Below are 24,712 nucleotides of genomic sequence, written 5' to 3' on the forward strand. Positions count from 1 at the left end.
GTCGTTCATTGTTTTCCAGGTTTACTGCAGAAAGCACAGGTGATGGGGGAAAACACTGCTATTAAAAAGGAAAAGTCCTGAAATTCTCTCCTAGTTAAAATGTTATGTTGTAAGGAAAATATTTAATAAATGCTTCCAATACAGCAAGTAAACCAAGTTTACTTATAAAACAGGCTTGATCCTCATCATGTTCACACATAATATTTACAGAAAAAAAATTGTCCAAGGAAGCAGTGGGCTGTGAATTTGAATAATTTACATTTTTTTTTCTTTTCTTTTTTCTTTTTCTTTCTTTTTTTTTTTTTTTGAGACAAGGTTTTTCTTCCCAACCTGATTTAAGGGAGGGCCATCTATCTAATCTCACTGCAACCTCCGCCTCCAGGGTTCAAATGACTCTCTTGCCTCAGCCTCCCAAGTAGCTGGGATTACAGCTGTGCACCACCATGCTCGGCTAATTTTTGTATTTTTAGTGGAAACAGGTTTCCCCATGTGGGCTAGGCTGGTCTCGATCTCCTGATCTCAGGTGATCCGCCCTGCCTCAGCCTCCCAAAGTACTGGGATTACAGGCATGAGCCACCTGGCCCAGCCTACATTTTCTTCTTTATCCTTTTTTCTTTGTGTTTTAAAATTTGTTAGCTATCAACATTTGTTGTTTAGTATATGTTTTTACGGGATGGGGAAAAGTATGCCAATTGCATAGATGTTTCTTGGAGTTACCCTTCCTGACCTGAGTGATGTGATTCCTTTCATAAGAATTGCAGCTTAATCACTCATATTATGCAGGTGCCCTAAGCAGTCATAAAAAGGAGAAGATGCATTTTTCCTGTTTAAACTGATGATGTCAATCAGCAGCTTGGGCCATTGAGCAAATGCCAGTTGGCAGGGCTTCCTGAAAAGCTAGACTCTTACTTGCTTTTTGTGTCTTATTTTTGTCACTGTCCCTGGCTGGCCTATGTATCGGCAAAATGAAAAACCTGAAATCAAGCATGTCCAGGGGGAATATGGGTGTGTGTCTACTATTGACAACCTTGGAAACACTCATCCCTCACAAGGTGGGCCTGCCCTAATCCTTTCAAGAGGGCATCTGAAAAGCTGCTCTGGGTGGTAATTCCTGGCAGTCTGCATTTTAATCCATGTTCCGCACCACTGCACCCTCCTGCACTCTGATTGTTCTTCTTTATCAAGCCTGTATTCTCCAGTGTCATGATAGACTGGATAAAGAAAATGTGGCATATATACACCATGGAATACTATGCAGCCATAAAAAAGAATGAGTTCCTGTCCTTTGCAGGGACATGGATGAAGCTGGAAACCATCTTTCTCGGCAAACTGACACAAGAACAGAAAACCGAACACCGCATGTTCTCACTCATCAGTGGGTGTTGAACAATGAGAACACATGGACACAGGGAGGGGAACATCGCACACCAGGGACTGTCGGGGGTGTGGGAGAGCTAGGGGAGGGATAGCAGCGGTTGGGGGGATTGTGGAGGGATACCATTAGGAGAATTACCTAACGTAGGTGACGGGGGGGATGGATGCAACAAACCACCATGGCATGTGTATAGCTATGTAACAATCCTGCACAATCTGCACATGTACCCCAGAACTTAAAGTATAATAAAATAAATAAATAAAAACGATGGTGATGGTGTCATCACGCACATTGTCATTCTAGGCCGACTCGGAAACGCAGGTCCCTTGACGACATTGGGAACATGACGGAGGCCGAGCCCACGGTGGCAGCTCTCCCCAACACTTCCTCGACCATGGAGCCCATGAGTCCAGAGGAGCCCAAGCCCTTCGAGAAGGTGGTGAACAGAGAGTCACTGGTCATCTCTGGCTTGCGACACTTCACGGGCTATCGCATCGAGCTGCAGGCTTGCAACCAAGACGCCCCCGAGGAACGGTGCAGCGTGGCAGCCTATGTCAGTGCCAGGACCATGCCTGAAGGTGGGGCTGCTGCCCTGGGGTCTGAGTGTCATGGGGTGGGAGATCCAGGCTGACTGAGGACAGATTATTGGCCTTCTATTTTGGGGGGGCCAGAGGCTTGCTCTGTCGCCCAGGCTAGAGTGCAGTGGTGCCATCTCAGCTCACTGCAGCCTCTCTGCCTCCTGGTTCAAGCGATTCTCCTGCTTCAGCCTCCCGAGTAGCTGGGACTACAGGTGTGTGCCACCACGCCCAGCTGATTTTTGTATTTTTAGTAGAGATGAGGTTTCACCGTATTGCCCAGGCTGGTCTGGAATTCCTGGGCTCAAGTGATCTGCCCACCTTGGCCTCCAAAGTGCAGGCATTACAGGCATGAGCCACTACACCTGGCCTTTTTTTTTTTTTTTTGAGATGAAGTCTCGCTCTGTTGCCCAGGCTGGAGTGCAATGGCACAATCTTGGTTCACTGTAACCTCCACCTCCCTGGTTCAAGCGATTCTCCTGCCTCAGCTTCTCAAGTAGCTGAGACTACAGGTGTGTGCCACCACGCCCGGCTAATATTTGTATTTTCAGTAGAGATAGGGTTTCACCGTGTTGCCCAGGCTGGTCTCCAACTCCTGGGCTCCAGTGATCCACCCACCTCAGCCTCCCGAAGTGCTGGGATTACAGACTGAGCAACCACGCATCATATTTTTAAATTACAAGAGTCATAGATAACCATCATGTAAACTTTAGAAAATACACAAAAGCAATAAGGAAACTATAGTAAAATTAAGAAGTTTAATACATATCGATAGTGTACTAGCCAGGGTTCAAGAGAGAAACAGCCAGCAGGGTGAGTGTGTGTATACATGCAGTTGACCCTCGGTATCCACCGGTTAGGCGTCTGTGGGTTCACCCAGCCTCAAATTGAACATTTAAAAAATTAACAAAAACAAGACAACAATAAAAGATTGAAAAATTTTTTAAATGCAACAGTAGGCTGGGCGAGGTGGCTCACATCTGTAATCCCAGCACTTTGGGAGGGAGAGGTGGTCAGATCACAAGGTCAGGAGTTCAAGACCAGCCTGGCCAATGTGGTGAAACTCTGTCTCTAATAAAATTACAAAAATTAGCTGGGCGTGGTGGTGGGCACCCATAGTCCCAGCTACTTGGGAGGCTGAGACAGGAGAATCACTTAAACCCAGGAGGTGGAGGTTGCAGTGAGCTGAGATGGCACCACTGCACTCCAGCCTGGGCAACAGAACAAGACTCCATCTCAAAAACAAACAAACAAAATGCAACAATAAAACAATAATACACATTTTACAACCAACCTCAGATTGAAAATAAAAGATTTTTTTTTAAATGAAGAAATATAGTGGAACAACTATTTACTTAGCATTTTCATTGTATTAGGTATTATAAGTAATCTACAGATGATTTAAAATATATGGGAAGGGTCAGGCATGATGGCTCACACCTATAATCCCAGCACTTTGAGAGGCTGAAGTAAGTGGATCACCTGAGGTCAGGAGTTAGAGACCAGCCTGGCCAACGTGGTGAAATGCCATCTCTACTAAAAAAAAAAAAAAAAGCCAGACATGGTGGCACACATCTGTAGTCCCAGCTATGGAGAGGTTGAGGCAGGAGAATCGCTTAACGCAGGTAGAGGTTTCAGGGAGCTGAGATCACACTACTGCACTCCAGCCTGGGTGACAGAGTGAGACTCCATCTCAAAAACAAAGAAAAACCAATAAGGACTACAATTCAGTTAACAGTAGTATGCTAGCTTTAAAGGAAACTTTAACATTTAATAATGTTAAAAGTTTGTTAAATAAACTTTAACATTTAATAATGTTAAAGTTTCCTTGCTTTAATTATGTAGCTTTAAAAAATATACTAGCTTTAAAGGAAACTTTAACATTTAATAATGTTAAAGTTTCCTTGCTTTAATAATGTACAAGACTTAAGTGAGGTGTTATCATTGGCAGAAGCTGGGTAAAGCCTCCATGGGAACTCTCTGTGCTATTTTTGCCACTTCTTGTGAGTCTGCAGTGACTTTAGTATAAAAGTTGTATGCAGAAAGTAACCCATTTAATCTTCCTAACAATCCCATGGGATGAGTTTCAGATGTCCATTCTCCAACAAGGAAAATGGGACATGGGAAAATGACACCACCATCCCAAGGTTGCTCCACGGGTAGGTGACAGAAGTGGGATCTGATCCAAGAGTTACACCCCTGCCTCTCACTTCCTCTCCTTACAGCCAAGGCTGATGATATTGTCAGCCCCGTGACCCATGAAATCCTTGAGAACAACATCGTCCACTTGATGTGGCAGGAGCCGAAGGAACCCAATGGTCTGATCGTGCTGTATGAAGTGAGTTATCGGCGATATGGCGATGAGGTAAGGCCCCTTCATACTTGGGCATTCCCCTTCTGAGTTGCTCTTGGTACCTCCTCCCTTTGCTTAAATTCTGATTCCAATGCTTCTATCCTCAGATACTGTGTTATTAGCACTTAAAGCCTTGATACATGACTTCCCAGGGAGCTGGGTCAGAAATGCCAACCTATGTGCTTGTTACTTTCCTTAGTTTCTCACATTGCTTTTCAGCTGTGTCCTCTAAATTGGATGATGTCTGCCATGACAGGAGACTCATTTCACTTTAGAAGAAGTTATTTGAGTCTTAAAATCTTACAAGTGGCTGGGCACAGTGGCTTACACCTGTAATCCCAGCACTTTGGGAGGCCGAAGCAGGCAGATCACTTGAGTCCAGGAGTTTGAGACCAGCCTGGCCACCATGGTGAAAGCCCATCTCTACTGAACATACAAAAAATAGCTGGGCATGGTGGCAGGCAGCTGTAGTCCCAGCTACTCAGGAGGCTGAGGTAGAAGAATCACTTGATCCTGGGAGGTGGAGGTTGCAGTGAGCCAAGATTGCACCACGGCACTCCAGCCTGGTGACAGAGCGAGACTCAGTCTCAACAACAACAGCAGCAACAACAACAACAAAACCTTATAAGTTGCTTTTCATTAGATCCTTCCATTCAGCCAGACACCATACAGGCTGCTGGGTGAATGCAGAGATGCACAAAACACAGAATCCAAGACAAAGAACCCAAAAGAACCTAAACCGTTGCTAAACTATTCCCAGAGTTCACTGTATGTCCCAAACACGTTCAGTACGTTACACACCGTATCTCATTGACCACATTTTATTACCTCTAGGGCATTTTGAGAGGCCCCTTTATTTTTATGAACAGCTAGGCAGAAAAAAAAGGCGCTGTTAATTCTGATTTTATTTTTACTTTTTCCTAGAATATAGATTCTCAGCATTGTTACTTCTCATTGTAAGATGGCATTGCTTGTAAGATGCATTCCAATTTCGGAAATGCCAAAATGCAAAACTAATATACCTCTCAGGACTGAGGAAGTACAATATGTCCTCAAATTATCCCAGTGAGCTGGGTACTGAGGCTTCCAGCGTTGAAGTGGCTGCACAAGGACTATTGAATAGAATCAGGATCCAAATGCAAGACTGATAATCCAATCTGGAAATTGCCAATTTTTCTTTTACCATAAAGGTCTGGATAGAAAACATGTTTGACTCTGTGGCCAGATGATTTCTGTTACAAATACTCAATTCCACCATTGTACTGAGAAAGCAGCCATGGATGATATGTAAATGAATGGGCGTGGTTGTGTGCCAATAAAACTTTATTTACAAAAATAAATGGTAGGCCAGGTTTAGCTAGTGGGCCAGAGTTTGTCAACAACGAACAGAGGTTACAGCAAAATGTCTGATTTCCTGGAACTTTAAGAGAGTCTTCCTATGACCACTTGGACCTCCCTCCTTCTACTTACTCCTTCTGGGACCACATCTACTCTTGGCACCCAAAGATTTTGGCTTTGACAATAATTTAGAATTGAAATCCGTATACTATGGCTTGTGGGCCAAATCTGGCTTGCAGAGCATTGTAAAGACTGTGCAACAGGGCCGGATGGGGTGGCTCACACCTGTAATCCCAGCAGATCACCTAAGGTCAGGAGTTCAAGACCAGCCTGGCCAACGTGGCAAAACTCCATCTCTACTAAAAATACAAAAATTAGCTGGGCGTAGTGACGGATGCCTGTAATCCCAGCTACTCGGAATGCTGAGGCTAGGAGAATTGCCTAAACCCAGGAGGCAGAAGTTGGAGGAGGCCAAGATTGTGTCACTGCACTCCAGCGTGGAAGACAGAGCAAGACTCTGTCTCAAAAAAAAAAAAATAGAATATGCAACAGAGACTGTCTTCTTACTTTCTTCTGCCTTTTGATGTGGCCCTTCATAGAAAAAGTAAACTTTCAAAAATAGAAAGGGTCTGGCTGGGTGCAGTGGCTCATGCCTGTAATCCCAGCACTTTGGGAGACTGAGGCAGGCAGATTATGAGGTCAAGAGATCGAGACCATCCTGGCCAAAATGATGAAACCCATCTCTACTAAAAATACCAAAAATTAGCAGGGTGTGGTGGTGCTCACCTGTAGTCCCAGCTGCTCCGGAGGCTAGGCAGGAGAATCACTTGAACTCAGGAGGCGGAGTTTGCAGTGAGCTGAGATCTGGCCACTGCACTCCAGCCTGGCGATAGAGTGAGACTCTGTCTCAAAAAAAAAAAAAAGCAAATATCATAGAAAGGATCCTTACTGAAATTGTCATTCTGGGCCTATTTTGGGGCCCTGTTTACTAAATGAATGGCTTGATTTGCCTTTTTTTAACTTTTTTTTTTAAATAAAATTCCTTATCATACAGAGCTCAGCTAGTTTTTAATTGGCACAAACGTGCCCAGACATCTAATCCATATTCACAAGTTCCTTTCTTCTTCCTCTTGATATCTCCGTCTGCAATAGCCTTTGGGATTATGATTTGTACTTGCTACATAGGACTTAATCTCATGATTGGGCTGTAATTTATTTTTGGAGATTTTGGTTGCCTAGTTTTTACCATTTTAGGCAATACTAATTTTATCTGGAAAGCAGTTTAGCTTTTTGGATTCAGCTTTATTTATTGTTTCAGTCAGTTTTTGCTGTGTAACAAACTGCCCCCCAAAAGTACTGGTTTTCTAAAAAGGACATTTATTCTTTCTCTCAATTCTGCAGGTTCACTGGGTGATTCCTTTGCCCTGAGCCAGTCTGGCTGGAGCTGGATGGCCTCATTCACATGGCCAGGGCTCAGCTGGGGGCACTTGGAGCTTTTTCCCTGGGCAATCTCTTACTGCCCAGCGAGCTAGCCCAGGCGAGGAAGGACATGCCCCATGTACAAACACTTCTCAGGACTCTTTGTATCCCGTTTGCTAGTGCCCCTTTGGCAAAGTGAGGCCTTGCCTAAGTCCAGAAGAGGAAGGACAATACGTCCTCTGAGCATTTCAGTGAGCTGGATACTGAGGCTTCCAGAGTCTCATAGACACAGAAAGGCATGATTCCCTGAGGGCCATAATTGCAAAGTTTATTAATGTATTGTCTCATATGTATTAATCCTATAGGTCCTAAGGAAATCGTTCAAGTTTGGGGCAGGGAACAAAGCTCTATGCACAAGATTTTCTTCAGTAGCAAAAAATGCAAATCACTAGATGTCCATCCACTGAAGAATGGACACATGGAAGACAGTGCATCCATAAAACTGGTGGTTGAAGAGCCATTTAAAACAATGTTTGGGGCTGGGCACAGTGGCTCACGCCTGTAATCCCAGCATTTTGGGAGGCTGAGGCAGGCAGATCAGGTGTGTGCCTATAATCCCAGCTACTTGGGAGGCTGAGGCAGGAGAATCGTTTGAACCTGGGAGGTGGAGTTTGCAGTGAGCCTAGATCGCACCACTGCACTCCAGTCTGGGCAACAGATCTCGATAAATAAATAAATAATTTTTTTTTTAAAATTGCCCAACGGTTTTCAGTACATTCTCTAAACGTTTTCTTGTGCCACATCACCACAGTCAATTTCAGAACGTTTGTGTCACCCAAAATATCACCCCAAAATCCAAAATGCACCCCCTGTACCTGTCCTTCCTGCCAAGCTTCCCTGTCTCTTCACCCCTGGGAACCATTGATCTGCTTTCTTTCTCTTTGGGGACTCTGTCTCTATTGCCTATTTTGGACATTACAAGTAGAATCATACACCATGTGGCCCTTTGTGTCTAACTTCTGTCACTGAGCATCATGTTTTCTTTTCTTTCTTTTTTTAAAAATGTATTTATTGTACTTTAAGCTCTGGGGTACATGTGCGGAACAAGCAGGTTAGTTACATAGGTATACACACGCCATGGTGGTTCGCTGCATCCATCCCCCTGTCATCTACATTAGGTATTTCTCCTAATGGTGTCCCTTCCCAATCCCCCCACTCCCTGCTATCCCTCCTGTAGTCCCCCAGCCCCCGACAGGTCCTGATGTGTGATGTTCCCCTCCCTGTGTCCATATGTTCTCATTGTTCAACTCCCACTTATGAGTGAGAACATGCGGTGTTTGGTTTTCTGTTTTGGTGTCGGTTTGCTGAGAATGACAGTTTCCAGCTTCATCCATGTCCCTGCAAAGGACATGAACTCATCCTTTTTTATGGCTGCATAGTATTCCATGGTGTATATGTGCCACATTTTCTTTATCCAGTCTAACACTGATGGGCATTTGGGTTGGTTCCAAGTCTTCGCTATTGTGGATAGTGAGCACATTTTCAAGGTTTATCTACGTGGTAACCTGTGTCAGAGCCTAATTCCTTTTTTGTGTATGTGTGTGTGAGATGGAGTCTCACTCTGTTGCCCAGGCTAGAGTGCAATGATGCAATCTTAGCTCACTGCAACCTTCGCCTCCTGGGTTCAAGCGATTCTCCCTGCCTCAGCCTCCCAAGTAGCTGGGATTACAGGCACCATGCCCAGCTAATTTTTTGTATTTTTAGTAGAGACACAGTTTTGCCATATTGGCCAGGCTGATCTCAAACTCCTGACCTCAGGTGATCCACCCGCCTCAGCCTCCCAAAGTGCTGGGATTACAGGCATGAGCCACCGTGCCCAGCTGGGAAATGTATCTTCTAATGCCAATCATTTGCCCCAGATACCTCGAGGAGTGAAAAACAAGAGAGATGCATGTGGGAAGGATCTAGAACCTCTGTCAAGCTCAGAATCGCTTAAGGTTGGGAGTTCGAGACCAGCCTGTCCAACATGGAGAAACCCCATCTACTAAAAATACAAAATTAGCCAGGCATGGTGGTGCATGCCTGTAGTCCCATCTACTCTGGAGGCTGAGGCTGGAGAATCTCTTAAACCCGGGGGGCGGAGGTTGCAGTGAGCTGAGGTGTTGCCACTGCATTCCTGCCTGGGCAACAAGAGCGAAACTTCGTCTCAAAGAAAAAAAAAAAAAAGACACATTTCCCCTTTGTCCCGGATAGCAGCTACCTTGGGGTTCTATATTTGCTTATTTGTCCCTCTCTACTCAGTGACTCATTCCCCTTGGAAGAAACTTTGGACGGCAGTTCCCTGCCCCCGCCCCTGCCACCAGACCGAGTTTGTTTTCTTGCTGTTATTGTCACGTGATAAGCACGGGGTACTGGCTTTTTTTTTTTTTTTTTTTTTAAACATGTCTTTCTCTTCCCCAGTCTCCCCGCTCCTGCGCCACCCCTCACCCTCCCCAAACCAAATGTTCCAGCCCGGTTCTCTGCATGCACTATTAGCTTGGAACTGTTTCGAAAACTTCAGAGTTTTGGCTCGCCGCTTGCAGGTTTCATGGTCTTATTCCCCAGAGAGCCTCTTCTCGTAAGTTCTGGGTGTATCTCTAGTTACGTGCTTGTCACTGGGTGTCTTCCACACTTTGCGCATCTCCTCTTCATCCCACCAGATATTTGGGTGGATCTCAACTGTTTTCATAATGATTTTTTTAAAAAAAAATCGAAGGGCATCACCATGGCAAAGAAAAAGCTTTTTTATTTGTCTGTAGACATGAAGCCCATATGTGCATTTGGTCCTGATGTGCAGAGGCCGGGAGTTGCAGGGAAAGGCTGGAAATCTGGCTTGGACCATGCAGATCCTTCATTTCCACCCTTTTCTCATTTTGCTGGAGACCTGCAAAAATATTCTGCAGGGGTCTGAAGGAGACGTTTTCACGCCAGACAGTTCTGAGTTCAAGAGCTGGCCCTGCTGTTTTGCAGCTATGAGATCTCGGACAAACCATGTAATCTCCTAAACCAGGGCTCAGTCAGCAAGCTGCATCCCGTAGGCTACATGTGGCCCGCTGCCTGATTTCTAATGATTCATGAGCTAGGAGTCACTTTTGCATTTTATTTATTTTTATTTTTACTTTTATTTTTTTGAGACAGTTGGGCTCTTGTCCATGCTGGAGTACAATGGCGCAATATCGGCTCACCACGATCTCTGCCTCCCGGGTTTAAGCGATTCTCCTGCCTCAGCCTCCCACGTAGCTGGGATTACAGGCATGTGCCACCATGCCCAGCTGATATTTGTATTTTTAGTAGAGATGAGGTTTCCCCATGTTGGTCAGGCTGGTCTCGAACTCCTGACGTCAGGTGTTCCGCCTGCCTTGGCCTCCCAAAGTGCTGGGATTACAGATGTGAGCCACTGTGCTTGGCCCTGCTGCCTGATTTCTAATGATTTGTGAGCTAGGAGTCACTTTTGCATTGTATTTACTTATTTTTGAGATGGAATCTTGCTCTGTTGCCCAGGTTGGAGTGCAATGGCACAATCTCAGCTCACTGCAACTTCTGCCTCCTGGGTTCAAGTAATTCCCCTGTCTCAGCCTCCCGAGTAGCTGGGATTACAGGCATTCGCCACCACACCCAGCTAATTTTTGTATTTTGGGTAGAGATGGGGTTTCACCATGTTGGCTAGGCTGGTCTCGAACTCCTGACCTCAGGTGATCCACCCACCTCGGCCTCCCAAAGTGCTGGGATTACAGGTGTGAGCCACCATGCACCACCCACTTTTCTATTTTAAAATGGTTGGGAGCGGGGAGCAATCAAAGGAAGAAGAAGGAGAGATGTGAATCACAGGGTGCGAAGTTTCAGACAGGAGGAATACATTCTAGGAATCCGTTGCTCTGTAGATGAATGGTAACTGTAGTTAATAACACGTATTTTAAAGTTGCTAGAATAGATTTTAAATGTTCTCACAACAAAGAAATGATAAGTACATGAGGGGATGAGGATTTAATCAGCTTGTTTTAATCACTCCATAATTTATGCTGCATCATAACTTTACACTGTACCCCATGCATATATACAACTATTTTTCTTATTTTTCTTTATTCATTTATTTTAGAGACAGGGTCTAGCCCTGTCTCCCAAGCTGGAGTGCAGTGGAGCCATCATAGCTCACTTCATCCTTGACGTCCTGGGCTCAAGTGATTTTTCCTGCCTCAGCCTCCTGAGTAGCTGGGACTGCAGGTGTGGAACCACTACGCCCGGCTAATTGTTCTATTTTCTATGGAAATGGGGTCTCACTATGTTACCCAGGCTGGTCTCTAACTCCTGGGCTCCAGCGATCCTCCCATCACAGCCTCCCAAAGGGCTAGGATTATAGGCATGAGCCACTGTGCCTGATCTATAATACTATTGTTTGTCAATTAAAAATAAATGATTTTTGGAAATATAATATTATAGAAAATAATATTAGTAGAAAATAGACAATAGGTCCTGGAGCAGTGGCTCACGCCTGTAAACCCAGCACTTTGGGAGGCCAAGGTGGGGCGGATCACTTGAGATCAGGAGTTGGAAACCAGCCTGGCCAGCATGGTAATACCCTGACTCTACTAAAAATACAAAACTCAGCTGGGTGTGGTGGTGGGTGCCTGTAGTCCCAGCTGCTCAGGAGGCTGAGGCAGGAGAATCGCTAGAACCCAGGAAGCAGAGGTTGCAGTGAGCCGAGATTGTGCCACTGCACCCCAGCCTGGGTGACAGAGTGAAACTCCAAAAGAGAGAGAGAGAGGAAGGAAGGAAGGAAGGGAGGGAGGGAGGGAGGGACGGAGGGAGATACTAGAAATAGATAGTAGAAAACATAATAGAAATTGATAATAGAAAAATAATGTTCCAGAGATGAAAATTGTACGAAGTTCAACTTCTCAGTGTCAACAAGTTTTGTTAATATACAACCAAACCCTTTTGTTTATGGATGTTATGAAATTGTCCATGAAGTATAACAGCCAAATTGCATCTGGCCTAAGAAGCTGAGAATAGTTACTATCTGTCCTTGACGGCAGAAGTTGGCCAGTCTCCATCCTAAGTCTCAGTTTCCTCACCCCTCCTGTGAGGCTAATGTAATGTTACCTGAGCCACGGGTTGCAAGAATTAGATGAAGGCTGGTGTGGTGGCTCATACCTGTAATCCCAGCACTTTAGGAGGCTGAGGCAGAAGGATTGCTTGAGGAGTTCAAGACCAGCCTGGGCAGCATGACAAAAACCCCGTTTCTACAAAAAATACAAAAATGAGCTGGGGGTGGTGGGTGCCTGTAGTCCCAGCTACTCAGGAGACTGAGGGAGGATCGCTTGAGCCCAGGAGTCGGCAGAGGTTGCAGTGAGCTGAAATCATGCCATTATACCACACTAGTCTGGGTAACAGAGTGAGACTCCAAAATAATAAATGAATACATAAATTAATTAATTTAATTTTAAAGAAGGTTTTTGAGACGGAGTCTCAGTCTTGTCCTCCAGGCTGGAGCGCAATGGCACAATATGGGCTCACTGCAACGTCCACCTCCTAAGTTCAAGCAATTCTCCTGCCTCAGCTTCCCAAGTAGCTGGAATGGCAGGCATGCGCCTCCACACCAGGCTAATTTTGTATTGTTTTAGTAGGGACAGGTTTTTACCATGTTGGTCAGGCTGGTCTTAAACTCCTGACCTCAAGTGACTCGCCCGCCTCAGCCTCCCAAAGTGCTTGGATTATAGGCATGAGCCACTGAGCCAGGATAATTTAATTAAAAATTTTAAATAGGATTAGATGAAACCATCAGGGTCTGACACTTGGCTTCCGGCTTAGGAAGTCTGGCTCTTACCAATAACGACAACCCCTGCATCTATACCCTTATCCATAGCACTATGGTTATAAAATTCTGCAATTCCCAAAGCCACTTGTGTGTCTTCGTCTGTGCTTTGCTGCCTCGGCGTCATCTCTCAGAGGGATCCTGGCTGTGAGCTCCCCGCTAGGGGTGGACACTCCCAGATGTGCAAAGCTTAGCCACCCTCCTCCTCCTCCCTTCCTTCCAGGAGCTGCATCTCTGCGTCTCCCGCAAGCACTTCACTCTGGAACGGGGCTGCAGGCTGCGCGGGCTGTCGCCGGGGAACTACAGCGTGCGAGTCCGGGCCACTTCCCTGGCAGGCAACGGCTCCTGGACGGAACCCACCTATTTCTACGTGTCAGACTACTGTAAGTCTCCATGGCAGCCTCGGGGGGCTGGGGCTGCGCTTAGCACTGAGCATGGTGGGACACTGCAGAGGATGACATGGAGAGGCCACGGTGCTGGCCCTGGCCTTGACCCTCAGGTCCATCAGCTGCCACTGTGTGACTGGGGCTAGGTGCTTGCCCTCTCTGATCCTGCATTTTTTTTTTTTTTTTTTTTTTGAGATGAAGGATCGCTCTGCAGTACAGTAATCTTGGCTCACTGTAGCCTCCACCTCCCAGGTTCAAGTGATTCTACCACCTCAGCCTCCCGGTAGCTGGGACTACAGGAGCCCACCACCACGCCTAGCTAATTTTTGTGTTTTTAGTAGAGACGGCATTCCACCATGTTTGCCAGGCTGGTCTCCAACTCGTGGACTCAAGTGATCCACGCACCTCGGCCTCCCAAAGTGCTCTACCAAAAAATACAAAAATTAGCCGGGCATGGTGGTGTGTGCCCGCAGCTCCAGCTACTTGGGAGGCTGAGGTGGGAGAATTGCTTGAACCAGGGAGGCAGAGGTTGCACTGAGCCGAGATCACGCCACCGCACTCCAGCCTGGGCAACTGAGCCAGACCCTGTCTCAAGAAAGAGAGAGAGGAAAAAAAAAACAAAGGAAGAAAGAAAAGAAAAAAAGAGAAAAAGAGAAAGAAAAAAATAAAGAGGAAGGAGAAAGAGAAAAGAAAAGAAGAGGCCTGAGACTGGGACTCAGGGATTTATAAAGAAAAGAGGTTTAGCTGGCTCCCGCTTCTACAGGCAATAAAGGAAGCATGATACTAGCATCTGCTCAGCTTCTGAGGAGGCCTCAAGAAACTTTCAATCATGGCGGAAGGCAAAGTGGGAACAATGTGTCAAATGGGGACGGTGCTACACACTTTTTAAACAACCGGATTCCACGAGAACTCATTATACAGTAGTGAGCAAGGATGCTGCTAACCCATTAGAAACCGCCTCCATGATCCAGTCACCTCCCTCCAGGCCACTCCTCCAACACCGGAGTTACATTTCAACAAGAGCTTTGGGCGGGGGGCACAGATCAAACCACATCAGCCCCACTGTCTTGTTCCCTCCTTTCTGCCCACGTGGCTCAGCGTTTCATTCTCACTTACGGGTGAGAAGATGAGGTAGCTGGTTTTCTGTTCCTGTGCTGATTCACTTAGGATAACGACCTCCGGCTCCATTCATGTTGCTGCAAAGGACGTGATCTCATTCTTTTTTATGGCTGTGTAGTGTTCCATGGTGTGCGTGTATCACATTTTCTTTAGTGATCCTGCACTTCCTCATCTGTACATGGAGATAATAACAGGACCACTTCTGGAGGTGGAGGGACATTTTAATGATATAAACGTTAAGTGCCTAGCACCTCTTGCTAGTGTCTCCATCTTTGTTATTAGAGTTTTTTGGCTGGTGCAGTGGCTCGCACCTGTAATCCCAGGACTTTGGGAGGCTGAGGCAAGAGGATCACTTGAGGATACACATTAGAGACCAGCCTGAGCAACGTAGAGAGACTCTGTCTCTACAAAAAATACAAAAATGGTCAGGCGCAATGGCTCACACCTGTAATCTCTGCACTTTGGGGCACCGAGGAGGGTGGATCACCTGAGTTCAGGAGATAGAGACCGTCCTGGCCAACATGGTGAAATCTCATCTCTACTAAAATACAAAAAATTACCCGGGCATGGTGGCGAGTGCCTGTAGTCCCAGCTATTCGGGAGGCTGAGGCAAGGGAATCACTTGAACCTGGGAGGCAGAGGTTGCAGGGAGCTGAGATTGCACTAGTGCACTTCACTTTGGAACAGGGCTGCAGGCTGTGCAGGCTGTCGCCAGGGAACAACAACAACAAAAATACAAAAGTTAGCCAGGTGTGGTGGTGCATGCCTGTAATCCCAGCTACTTGGGAGGCTGAGGCAGGAGAATTGCTTGAACCTGGGAGGCGGAGTTTGCAGTGAGCCAAGACTGCACTCATTCCAGGAGTGGATGTGATTTTTGGTGCTAACTCTGCTGGGAACACGCTGATGTGAAACATACATTTTCTTATTCTATTTTAGTAGACGTCCCATCAAATATTGCAAAAATTATCATCGGCCCCCTCATCTTTGTCTTTCTCTTCAGCGCTGTGATTGGAAGTATTTATATATTCCTGAGAAAGAGGTGAGTGCATTGGTGTGCTGGTAACCATCAGCTCTCTATAGGTATATTTAAGTTTATTATGAATTTTACTGATATAGTATATGTAACATGCAATTCACAGGTAATAATCATAATATGATATACACAACTCTTTATTGTAAATTTTCTCTAGCCAGTTGATTCTTGTGGAATGTTTTTGTTGATTTTTTTTGGTCCAAATCTTTAAATTCGAAGCCAACCTATTATTGCAATTGATAAAGAAGCATAGCTCCAATGTGAATGTTGATTGATTTTTCAAAATTTACATTAAAGAGTAGGACACGGCTGGGAGTGGTGGCTCACTCCTGTAATCCCAGCACTTTGGGAGGCTGAGGCGAATGGATCACCTGAGGTCAGGAGTTCAAGACCAACCTTGCCAACATGGTGAAACCTTGTCTCTACTAAAAATACAAAATAATTTACCCAGGCGTGGTGGCATGCACCTGTAATTGCAGCCACTTAGGAGGCTGAGGCAGGAGAATTGCTTGAACCCGGGAGGTGGAGGTTGCGGTGAGCCGAGATCATGCCACTGCACTTCAGCCTGGGCGACAAAGCAAGACTCTGTCTCAAAAGAAAAAAGTATAGGAAAAAAATCAAATAAGACATAGATGTTCATCAATGATACGAGTGACGTCTTTGCTGAGTCAGCCAATAATTCTTAAAGACCAGAAGAACATTTTCTTAATGTTTTGTGTTGTGTATAATGTCGTGGTTGCAGACGTGACATGCTTTTAAGTTTAATCTGCATTTTTAAACATTTTTCTCATCACTTTCTCAAGCCTGGACAAACAACAAAACAACAAATACAGTCCTGGGTTATAGCATTTGCGTTTCTTGGTGTAAATATTCCCAGCATGGCTAATTTCAAGCTGTAGACATAATGTTACTGAGTGCAGTTTTGGAAAGAGATACGTAACAGCTCCCTGTTGTATCCACCCTATGGATACAATATGGTACATAAATGATAAAATGTACATAACCTCAACTGCATTGATCATAGAAAAATGTAGTAAGAGAGTTAGGAAGTGATCAGTTTTGAACATGTATTGTCTTTGCTTTTAGAATAACTTATTTAATTGTAAACCTCTATAATTTAATTTTTTTGTTCTATTTGGAAGGCATTGTATAATTTAATCTTTAATGATGGTTGTATTTCACAACTGGATCACTAGTTTCCTGAAAATGTAATAATTGTTTCTCATGAGCTGGGACAATCTCACTCTAGAACAGTACTGGGTGAGTGGCTTTTAAGTGTTACGTGGATGGCCATAAATTATAATAAGAGCCACCCACCCAGAGCCTGGCATGGTGGTGCACATCTATAATCCCAGCCACTCAGGAGGCTGAGGCAGCAGGATTTCTTGAGACCAGGAGGAGTTCAAGACCAGCCTGGGCAACATAGTGAGACCCTGTCTCTACAACATTTTAAAAATTAGCTAGGTGTGGTGGCGAGTACCTGTATTCCCAGCTACTCAGAAAGCTACAGTGGGAGAATCTCTGGAGCCTAGGAGATTGAGATTGCAGTGAGTTATGATTATACTGCTGCCCTCCAGCCACAACACAGCAAGACTCCAACTCTGAAATGTAAAAGAAAAACCATCCAGGGAGGGATGAGTGCTCTCATGCTGTTGCACTTAAGTACCTGTCTGATGGGCTTCCATTCAAAACATAAAGGTCCGCCATCCTGATGGGCTTCCATTCAAAACATAAAGGTCCGCCATCCTGATGGGCTTCCATTCAAAACATAAAGGTCCCCCATCCCTATCCTAGACTGCTTCTAGGATTGTGGGGATTCTACTGATAAGGGCTGCCATTCGCCTTGGAGAGTCTTGTATGTAACCCCTTTGTGGTGACTCTCACAGTTCCATGAGAATCTCAAGCTAATGTGCATCATTTTTCTCCTCCAGGCAGCAAGATGGACCGCTGGGACCACTTTATGCTTCTTCAAACCCTGAGTATCTCAGTGCCAGTGATGGTGAGTACCATCCCTTCCCTGTGGGTGGCCAGAACCCTACTCATCAACTTCCTTTGCTTTCACCATTGAGTGAGAGTAAAGGATGGGTTCTCCAGGGAGGCCAAGAAAAGCCCTTTTATTCATTTGAGTTTGCCAAACTGCCCTTGCTGAAGAAACCTCATTACTGTGTGCATCTGGACACATGGTATCTGGCAGCTACCTGAATGGGCTCATCTAGCTGGTCTGGGACCCTTGGGCAGGGTCAACCACTTGGGCTGGGCTCAGCTGGGCGGTTCTTCTGGGCTTGCCTGGCTTCACCCACATAGCTACATTTTGCTGGGTGTCAGCCAGTGCTTGGTAGTCTTAGAGAATTTCACTTACATGTCTGGTGGTCGGCAGGCTGGGTGTTCCCAAGGTCGGGGGGCCTAAGCTGGGGGAGGCTGAGCCTCCTCCTGTCCATGTGGCCTCTTAGGCTCCAGCAGGCTGGCTGAGACTTGCATGGTACTCTGTTGGTGCCTAGCAACAAGGGAAGGCAAGCTCCAGAGCATTAGTCCATTCCAAGACTCTGCCTGGGTCATTCCTGCTGATTCCCATTGACCAAAATAACTCACAAGGCCATGCCTAGGGCCAAGAGGTGGTGAGAGAGACTTCACTTTTTCCTGTGAAGAGCTGCCAAGTATCCTGGCTTTTTAATTTTTTCCCACCTATTACAACTTGTCTTCCATCCTCTTGGCACTTTGCAGGAACAGTAGTCTCAGGTAGGAAGTAGCATCACTCTGCAGCAAGGATCTGAAATCAGACAAGAAGGGGGATGCAGGCTTGCCTCCGGACATATTGGTCAGGATCTTGGACCTGTTACGACTCCTTCCTGAGTCTCTGCCATGCCCTCCATGGGTGCAGACACCCATCCTGTTCTAGGCCATATACCCAGTGCCCGACATGAGCCCTGGATCACAGAACTCACTTCATGAGTGTTTTTGAGGGGATTTGGGTGAGGGCTTGGGCGGAAGGTGGCTGCAGACCCCCAAGGGATCCACCAAGGATGCTGTGTAGATAAGTGAGAAGTAGTGTTTCCATGCTCTGTGTACGTGCCGGACGAGTGGGAGGTGCCTCGAGAGAAGATAACCCTCCTTCGTGAGCTGGGGCAGGGCTCCTTCGGCATGGTGTATGAGGGCAACGCCAAGGACGTCATCAAGGGTGAGGCAGAGACCCGCGTGGCGGTGAAGACAGTCAACGAGTCAGCCAGTCTCCGAGAGCGGATTGAGTTCCTCAATGAGGCCTCAGTCATGAAGGGCTTCACCTGCCATCATGTGGTGAGTCCAGCAGGGATGGGACACAGGCTTGCCTTCCTGCCCCTTCCCTCTCTCTGCCTCCTCCTCCTGCACAGAGCAACAGAGGACCCTCTGCCCAACCCCTACTGCACTAAGCTTCCCATCCCAATGGTGTGGGGAGGGATCTTTCCCTTCTCAAATCCCATCCTCCCCCACTTTGCCTGGAACCTGACTATATCACTGTCCCATCACTTTCTGGAATCCTTCATTGCTTTCTGGAATCTTCCATCCCCTTCTGGAATCTTCCATCATTTTCTGAAATCTTACACCACTTTCTGGAATGTTCCATCATTTTCCAGAATCTTCCATTGCTTTTTAGAATCCTCCATTTCTTGCCTCTTCCTGGCTCCTTTGTAATCATGGACCACACAGAGGTTCACCCCATATCACCTGCCATCATTCCTACCCTCCACTGAAGGCAGCACAAACTCTTCCTGCCTTTTGGCTCCAACAACCCCTTTGTTTTTCTTTGGGTCCCATGTGCTTTCATCCTTGCCACACATATTTATGCGGCATTTAAAGCCCTGCTCTTGTCCCTGTGATACAGTGGATTTCTGCCCCTGTAGAGCTTCCAAAACAATACATTGAGACAGACTCCAAAACCTTTATTTTTATTTTTATATATTTTTAAGACAGTGTGTCTCTCTCTGTCACCCAGGGTGGAGTGCAATGGCGCAATATTGTCTCACTGCAACCTCTGCCTCCCGGGTTCAAGAGATTTTCCTGCCCCAGTCTCCTGAGTAGCTGGGATTACAGGCACACACCACCACATCCAGCTAATTTTTGTATTTTTAGTACAGTCAGGGTTTCACCATGTTGACTAGGATGGTCTTGATCTCTTGACCTTGTGATCTGCCCGCAAAGGCCCCCCAAAGTGCTGGGATTATAGGCGTGAGCCAGCACGCCCAGTCTATTTTTATATATTTTTTAAGACAGAGTCTCACTGTGTCAACAAGGCTGGAGTGCAGTGGGGCAATCTCAGCTCACTGCAACCTCTACCTCCCAGGTTCAAGCTATTTTCCTGTCTCAGCCTCCTGAGTAGCCAGAATGACCAGTGCCCACCACCACACCCAGCTGATTTTTGTATTTTCAGTAGAGATGGGGTTTCACTGTGTTGGCGAGGCTGGTCACAAACTCCTGACTTCAGGTGATCCACCTGCCTCGGCCTCCCAAAGTGCTGGGATGATAGGCATAAGCCACTGCCCCCAGCCTACTTCAAACCCTTTATGCATTTGGAGGAAATCTATGGAAACATGAAGAAAGGGAAGAAAGGAGGGCTGGGCAGGGGTGTCTTTGAGTAAAGACTTAAAGGACATGAGGGGCTGGGCCCTGTGGATGTGGCACGGAACAGAGAGCCAGGCGGGGGGGAACAGTTAAAATACAAAGGCCTGTCTGTCTGCTGTCTGGGCAGGTCCATCTGCTCCCCTAAACCAGGGCTGAGCTCCCTGCATCCAGGTCACAGGGTGCTGTGTGTGACATGGACACCAGGCAGGGAGAACCTTGGGGAGTGGAATCATGGACCCTTCTCCAAGAGCCCTGGTTGCTTGATCTGCAGGTGCGCCTCCTGGGAGTGGTGTCCAAGGGCCAGCCCACGCTGGTGGTGATGGAGCTGATGGCTCACGGAGACCTGAAGAGCTACCTCCGTTCTCTGCGGCCAGAGGCTGAGGTGAGCTGCCTTGGGGGACCCAGCAGGGTGCTTGGTGGGGCACTGGCTCCCAGCCTCTTCCGATACCAGTGCTACTGAAACACCAACCCCATGTTTCCATTTTAGAACAATCCTGGCCGCCCTCCCCCAACCCTGCAAGAGATGATTCAGATGGCAGCAGAGATTGCTGATGGGATGGCTTACCTGAACGCCAAGAAGTTTGTGCATCGGGACCTGGCAGCCAGAAACTGCATGGTCGCCCATGATTTCACTGTCAAAATTGGAGGTTGGTCCAGCTTTCCGCTTTGAAAACATAATGACCCAGGCCAGGTTTGATTCCAGAAGGAAGCTGTCTATCTTGAGCCACTAGATTTTCCTGATAGTATAAAGGTGCAAGTTATTTCTTTTTTGTCTGTTTTTTGTTTGTTTGTTTGCTTTTCTGTCGCCCAGGCTGGAGTGGACCGCCCTCCAGCTGTCATTTAATTGCATGTGTTGTTAAACGTACCCATTCACTTTCTGGAATCTTGCTTTGCTTTCCAGAATCTTCCATCACTTTCTGGAATCTTCCATCATTTTTTGGAATCTTCCACCACTTTCCAGACTCTCGTATCATTCAAAAGATGTTTCTAGGCCCAGGGCTGCCACCTGTAATCCCAGTGCTTTGGAAGGCCAAGGTATAAGGATTCTTGAGTCCGGGAGTCTGAGTCGAGCCTGAGCAACATAGTGAGACTCCGTCTTTATGAAAAAATTTAAAAATTAGTAGGGTGTAGTGGTGCATACCTGTGGTCCCAGCTACTCAGGAGGCTGGGATGGGAGGATTGCTTGAGCCCAGGAGGTGAAGGCTGCAGTGACCTGTGATTGCATCACTGCCCTCCAGCCTGGGCAACAGTGAGACGCTGTTTCAAAAGATAAACCAAAAAGGAATACAGAGGGGACCAGAGCAGCATGGGATGTGAGGTTGAGGAGACAGACAGAAACCAGACCCAGAAGCACCTTGCATGTCTGGGCAAGTCATCTCGCCACTATCTTACATTCGCAAGGGGCAGCAGGAAGTGATATGATTCTATATATGACTCAAAAAGACATTTCTTGGTGAGGCTTAGTGGCCCACAGCTGTAATCCCAGCACTTTGGAAAGCCAAAGAGGGAGGATCACTTGAGGCCAGGAGTTCAAGACCAGCCTGGTTAACATGGTGAAATCCTGTCTCTACTAAAAATACAAAAATTAGCCGGGCATGGTGGCAGGTGGCTGTACTCCCAGCTATTCAGGAGGCTAAGGCAGGAGAATCTCTTGAACTTGGGAGGTGGAGGTTGCAGTGAGCCGAGCTTGTGCCATTGAACTCCAGCCTGGGCAACAAGAGTGAAACTCAAAAAAAAAAAAGGACCAGCACAGTGGCTCATGCCTGTAATCCCAGCACTTTGGGAGGCCAAGGCGGGTGGATCACAGATCATGAGGTCAAGAGATCAAGACCATCCTGGCCAACATGGTGAAACTCTGTCTCTACTAAAAATACAAAAATTAGCCGGGTGTGTTGGTGGGCACCCATAGTTCCAGCTACTTGGGTGGCTGAGGCAGGGGAATCACTTCAACCTGGGAGGCAGAGGTTTCTGCCAAGATCGTGCCATTGTACTCCAGCCTGGCGACAGAGCAAGACTCCATCTCAAAACAAACAAACAAAAACACATCTCCTACATTGGCAATGGGAAGCAGGAAGTGACATGGGGCAGTGGGTTATGAGCGTCAAGGTGAAAGGAGGGTCCTCCGGGTAAGAGATGGGGGGTGTGGGTCTGGTTGAAACCAGAGTAGTAGATGGATTGGGTAGCAGAGACATGTGGAGAGAGAATGGGTTGAATCAGATGTGGGCTGAGAGGAAAGGGGGGTGGTCAAAGGAGGGGCCAACTCTGGGTTTTTGGAGGGCAGCTGGGTGATGGCATGGCCATATCCAATGGGCAACTGTAGGTTTGCTGGAGAAAGGCAGAAGCTCAGTTTGGGATGCCTGTAGTGGTAATGGTGGGAAGGAAGCCTTTTTAAGACTGGGATTCCCAAGCTGTTGGCCAAAATGTAGCTTCTTTGGCCAAGTGCGGTGGCTCACGCCTGTAATCCCAGCACTTTGGGAGGCTAAAGCAGACAAATCAACTGAGGTCCAGAGTTCAAGACCAGCCTGGCCAACATGAAAACCCTGTCTCTACTCAAAATACAAAACATTAGCCGGGCATGGTGGTGGACACCTGTAATCCTAGCTACTCGGGAGGCTAAGGCAGGAGAATCGCTTGAACCCGGGAGGTGGAGGTTGCAGTGAGCTGAGATCACACACTGAACTCCACCCTGGGCAACAGAGCAAGACTCTCTCTCAAAAAAAAAAAGAAAGAAAAAAAAAAAGTAGCTTCTTTGTCACTTGGTACCTTCTTTCCCCAGGCTTTAAATAGTGGCCCGTCCTTCCCCTTCACTTCCCCATGCATACCCTCAGAATCCATTCTTACTGGATTTGGCCACCACCCAGGCGGACACACACCTGAGCCAGGTGAACCCCTCTTAGGGCTCTGTGAGAGGTGGGATAGTCAAGATGGCAGGTGCTAGGACCAAGGCTGAAGGTTAAGAGTGTGTGAACCGTTTGTGTTGTCAGACTTTGGAATGACCAGAGACATCTATGAAACGGATTACTACCGGAAAGGGGGCAAGGGTCTGCTCCCTGTGCGGTGGATGGCGCCAGAGTCCCTGAAGGACGGGATCTTTACCACTTCTTCTGACATGTGGTGAGTTGTGCGTGGATGGGTGGGCGGTCGCTGGGCTTGAATTCCAGGTGCCCTGCCAGTGACCACCAAGAGAGCAGGAGAAGGTAGACTGCCTTCCTTGTGGGCTCCCCATCAAGGAAAAAAAGGCAACCTCCTGTCTGAGGACCTTCCCATGGCTACTCTTATGTCCTGACCAATCCTGTGGGCATTGTGAACCCGAAAATCTGAGACAGGTCTGAGTTAATTTAGGAAGTTTATTTTGCCAAGGTTGAGGACGTTTGCCCAAGGTGACGACATGTGCCCAAGGTGACCAGAGCACAGCTTGGTTTTATACATTTTAGGGAAACATGAGGCATCCAACAACATATGTAAGATGAACATTGGTTCTGTCTCGAAAAGACAGGACACTCGAAGCGGGGAGGGGGCTTACGGGTCATAGATAGATAAGAGACAAATGGCTGAATTCTTTTGAGTTTCTGATGAGCCTCTCCAAAGGAGGCAAGCAGACATGCATTTATCTCAGTGAGCAGAGGGGAGGATGTTGAATAGAATGAAGGCAGGTTGGCCCTAAGCAGTTCCCAGCTTGATTTTTTCATTGAGTTTAGTGATTTGGGGGCCCCAAGATTTGTTTTCTTTCACAGCATTTATGAATTGCAGATGAATTGTTTCATTAGCTGGCCAACCATGTTCAAGCAAACCAAGAGATGTGTTTGCGTGCTTGTATGTGTTTGTGTTTGCATGTGTGTTCGTGTGTTTGTGTGTGTTTGCATGCATGTGTTTGTGTGTGTCTGTGTTTGTGTCTGTGTTTGTGTGTGCTTGTGTGTTTGTATGTGTGTGTGTTTGTGTGTCTGTGTGTGTCCCTGTGTGTGTTTGTGTGTACTGTATTTGTGTTTGCATGTGTGTGTGCATTTGTGTGTTGGTGTGTGTGTGTCTATGTGTTTGTGTGTCTGTGGTGTTTGTGTGTGTCTGTGTTTTTGTGTGTATACTGTGTTTGCATGTGTGTGTGTGAGTTTGTGTGTGTTTGCGTGTCTGCATTTGTGTGTGCATTTGTGTGTCTGTGTTTGTGTGTGTCTCTGTCCCTCTATGTGTGTGTGTTTGTGTCTATGTATGTGTCTGTGTATGTGGTGTGTGTGTGAATGGCTTTGTTACTACCCTCAACTGTCACCGCAGGTCCTTTGGCGTGGTCCTTTGGGAAATCACCAGCTTGGCAGAACAGCCTTACCAAGGCCTGTCTAATGAACAAGTGTTGAAATTCGTCATGGAAGGAGGGTATCTGGATCAACCTGACAACTGTCCAGAGAGAGTGTAAGTGTAGAAAGGGGTTGAGGTGTGTGAGGTGTTCATTAAAAGGGTATTGCCCCTTACATGTGTGCTTGGCTTTGCCTTTCGTATGTCTACATGCTCACTGTGTTTGCAGGCTACATGTTACAGGCGTGTTTGTGTTTGCAGAGCTTGTCTTTACATGCATGCTTGCATTTGCACATTGCATTGTGGTACCCACACTTGAGTTTCCATATGTGCTACGTATGGGTGGGGGGGATGGCAGGATGCTTGGCTGGGCCCCAGACTCACCCAGG

At 46.8% G+C, this 24,712-nt stretch overlaps 1 protein-coding gene across 5 annotated transcripts in view; it reads left to right on the forward strand.

The window, feature by feature from the left end:
• Window positions 1-24,712, forward strand: part of INSR (insulin receptor) — a 160,295-nt gene that overhangs the window by 130,419 nt on the left and 5,164 nt on the right. For 3 of the 5 annotated variants that reach the window (XM_032252049.1, XM_032252051.1, XM_032252053.1), the window contains 10 exons: window positions 1,679-1,953; window positions 4,176-4,315; window positions 13,135-13,294; window positions 15,353-15,455; window positions 17,381-17,448; window positions 18,496-18,740; window positions 20,314-20,424; window positions 20,530-20,689; window positions 23,027-23,156; window positions 24,306-24,440. In XM_032252049.1, coding sequence (XP_032107940.1) covers window positions 1,679-1,953; window positions 4,176-4,315; window positions 13,135-13,294; window positions 15,353-15,455; window positions 17,381-17,448; window positions 18,496-18,740; window positions 20,314-20,424; window positions 20,530-20,689; window positions 23,027-23,156; window positions 24,306-24,440 — 1,527 coding nt within the window. The remainder of the gene's footprint in view (window positions 1-1,678; window positions 1,954-4,175; window positions 4,316-13,134; window positions 13,295-15,352; window positions 15,456-17,380; window positions 17,449-18,495; window positions 18,741-20,313; window positions 20,425-20,529; window positions 20,690-23,026; window positions 23,157-24,305; window positions 24,441-24,712) is intronic. The other 2 variants (XM_032252050.1, XM_032252052.1) reach the window with 1 other exon arrangement.

This window comes from Sapajus apella, unplaced genomic scaffold (genome assembly GCF_009761245.1).
Source record: "Sapajus apella isolate SASKATOON/1434 unplaced genomic scaffold, GSC_monkey_1.0 scaffold77, whole genome shotgun sequence".
Lineage (NCBI taxonomy): Eukaryota > Metazoa > Chordata > Mammalia > Primates > Cebidae > Sapajus > Sapajus apella.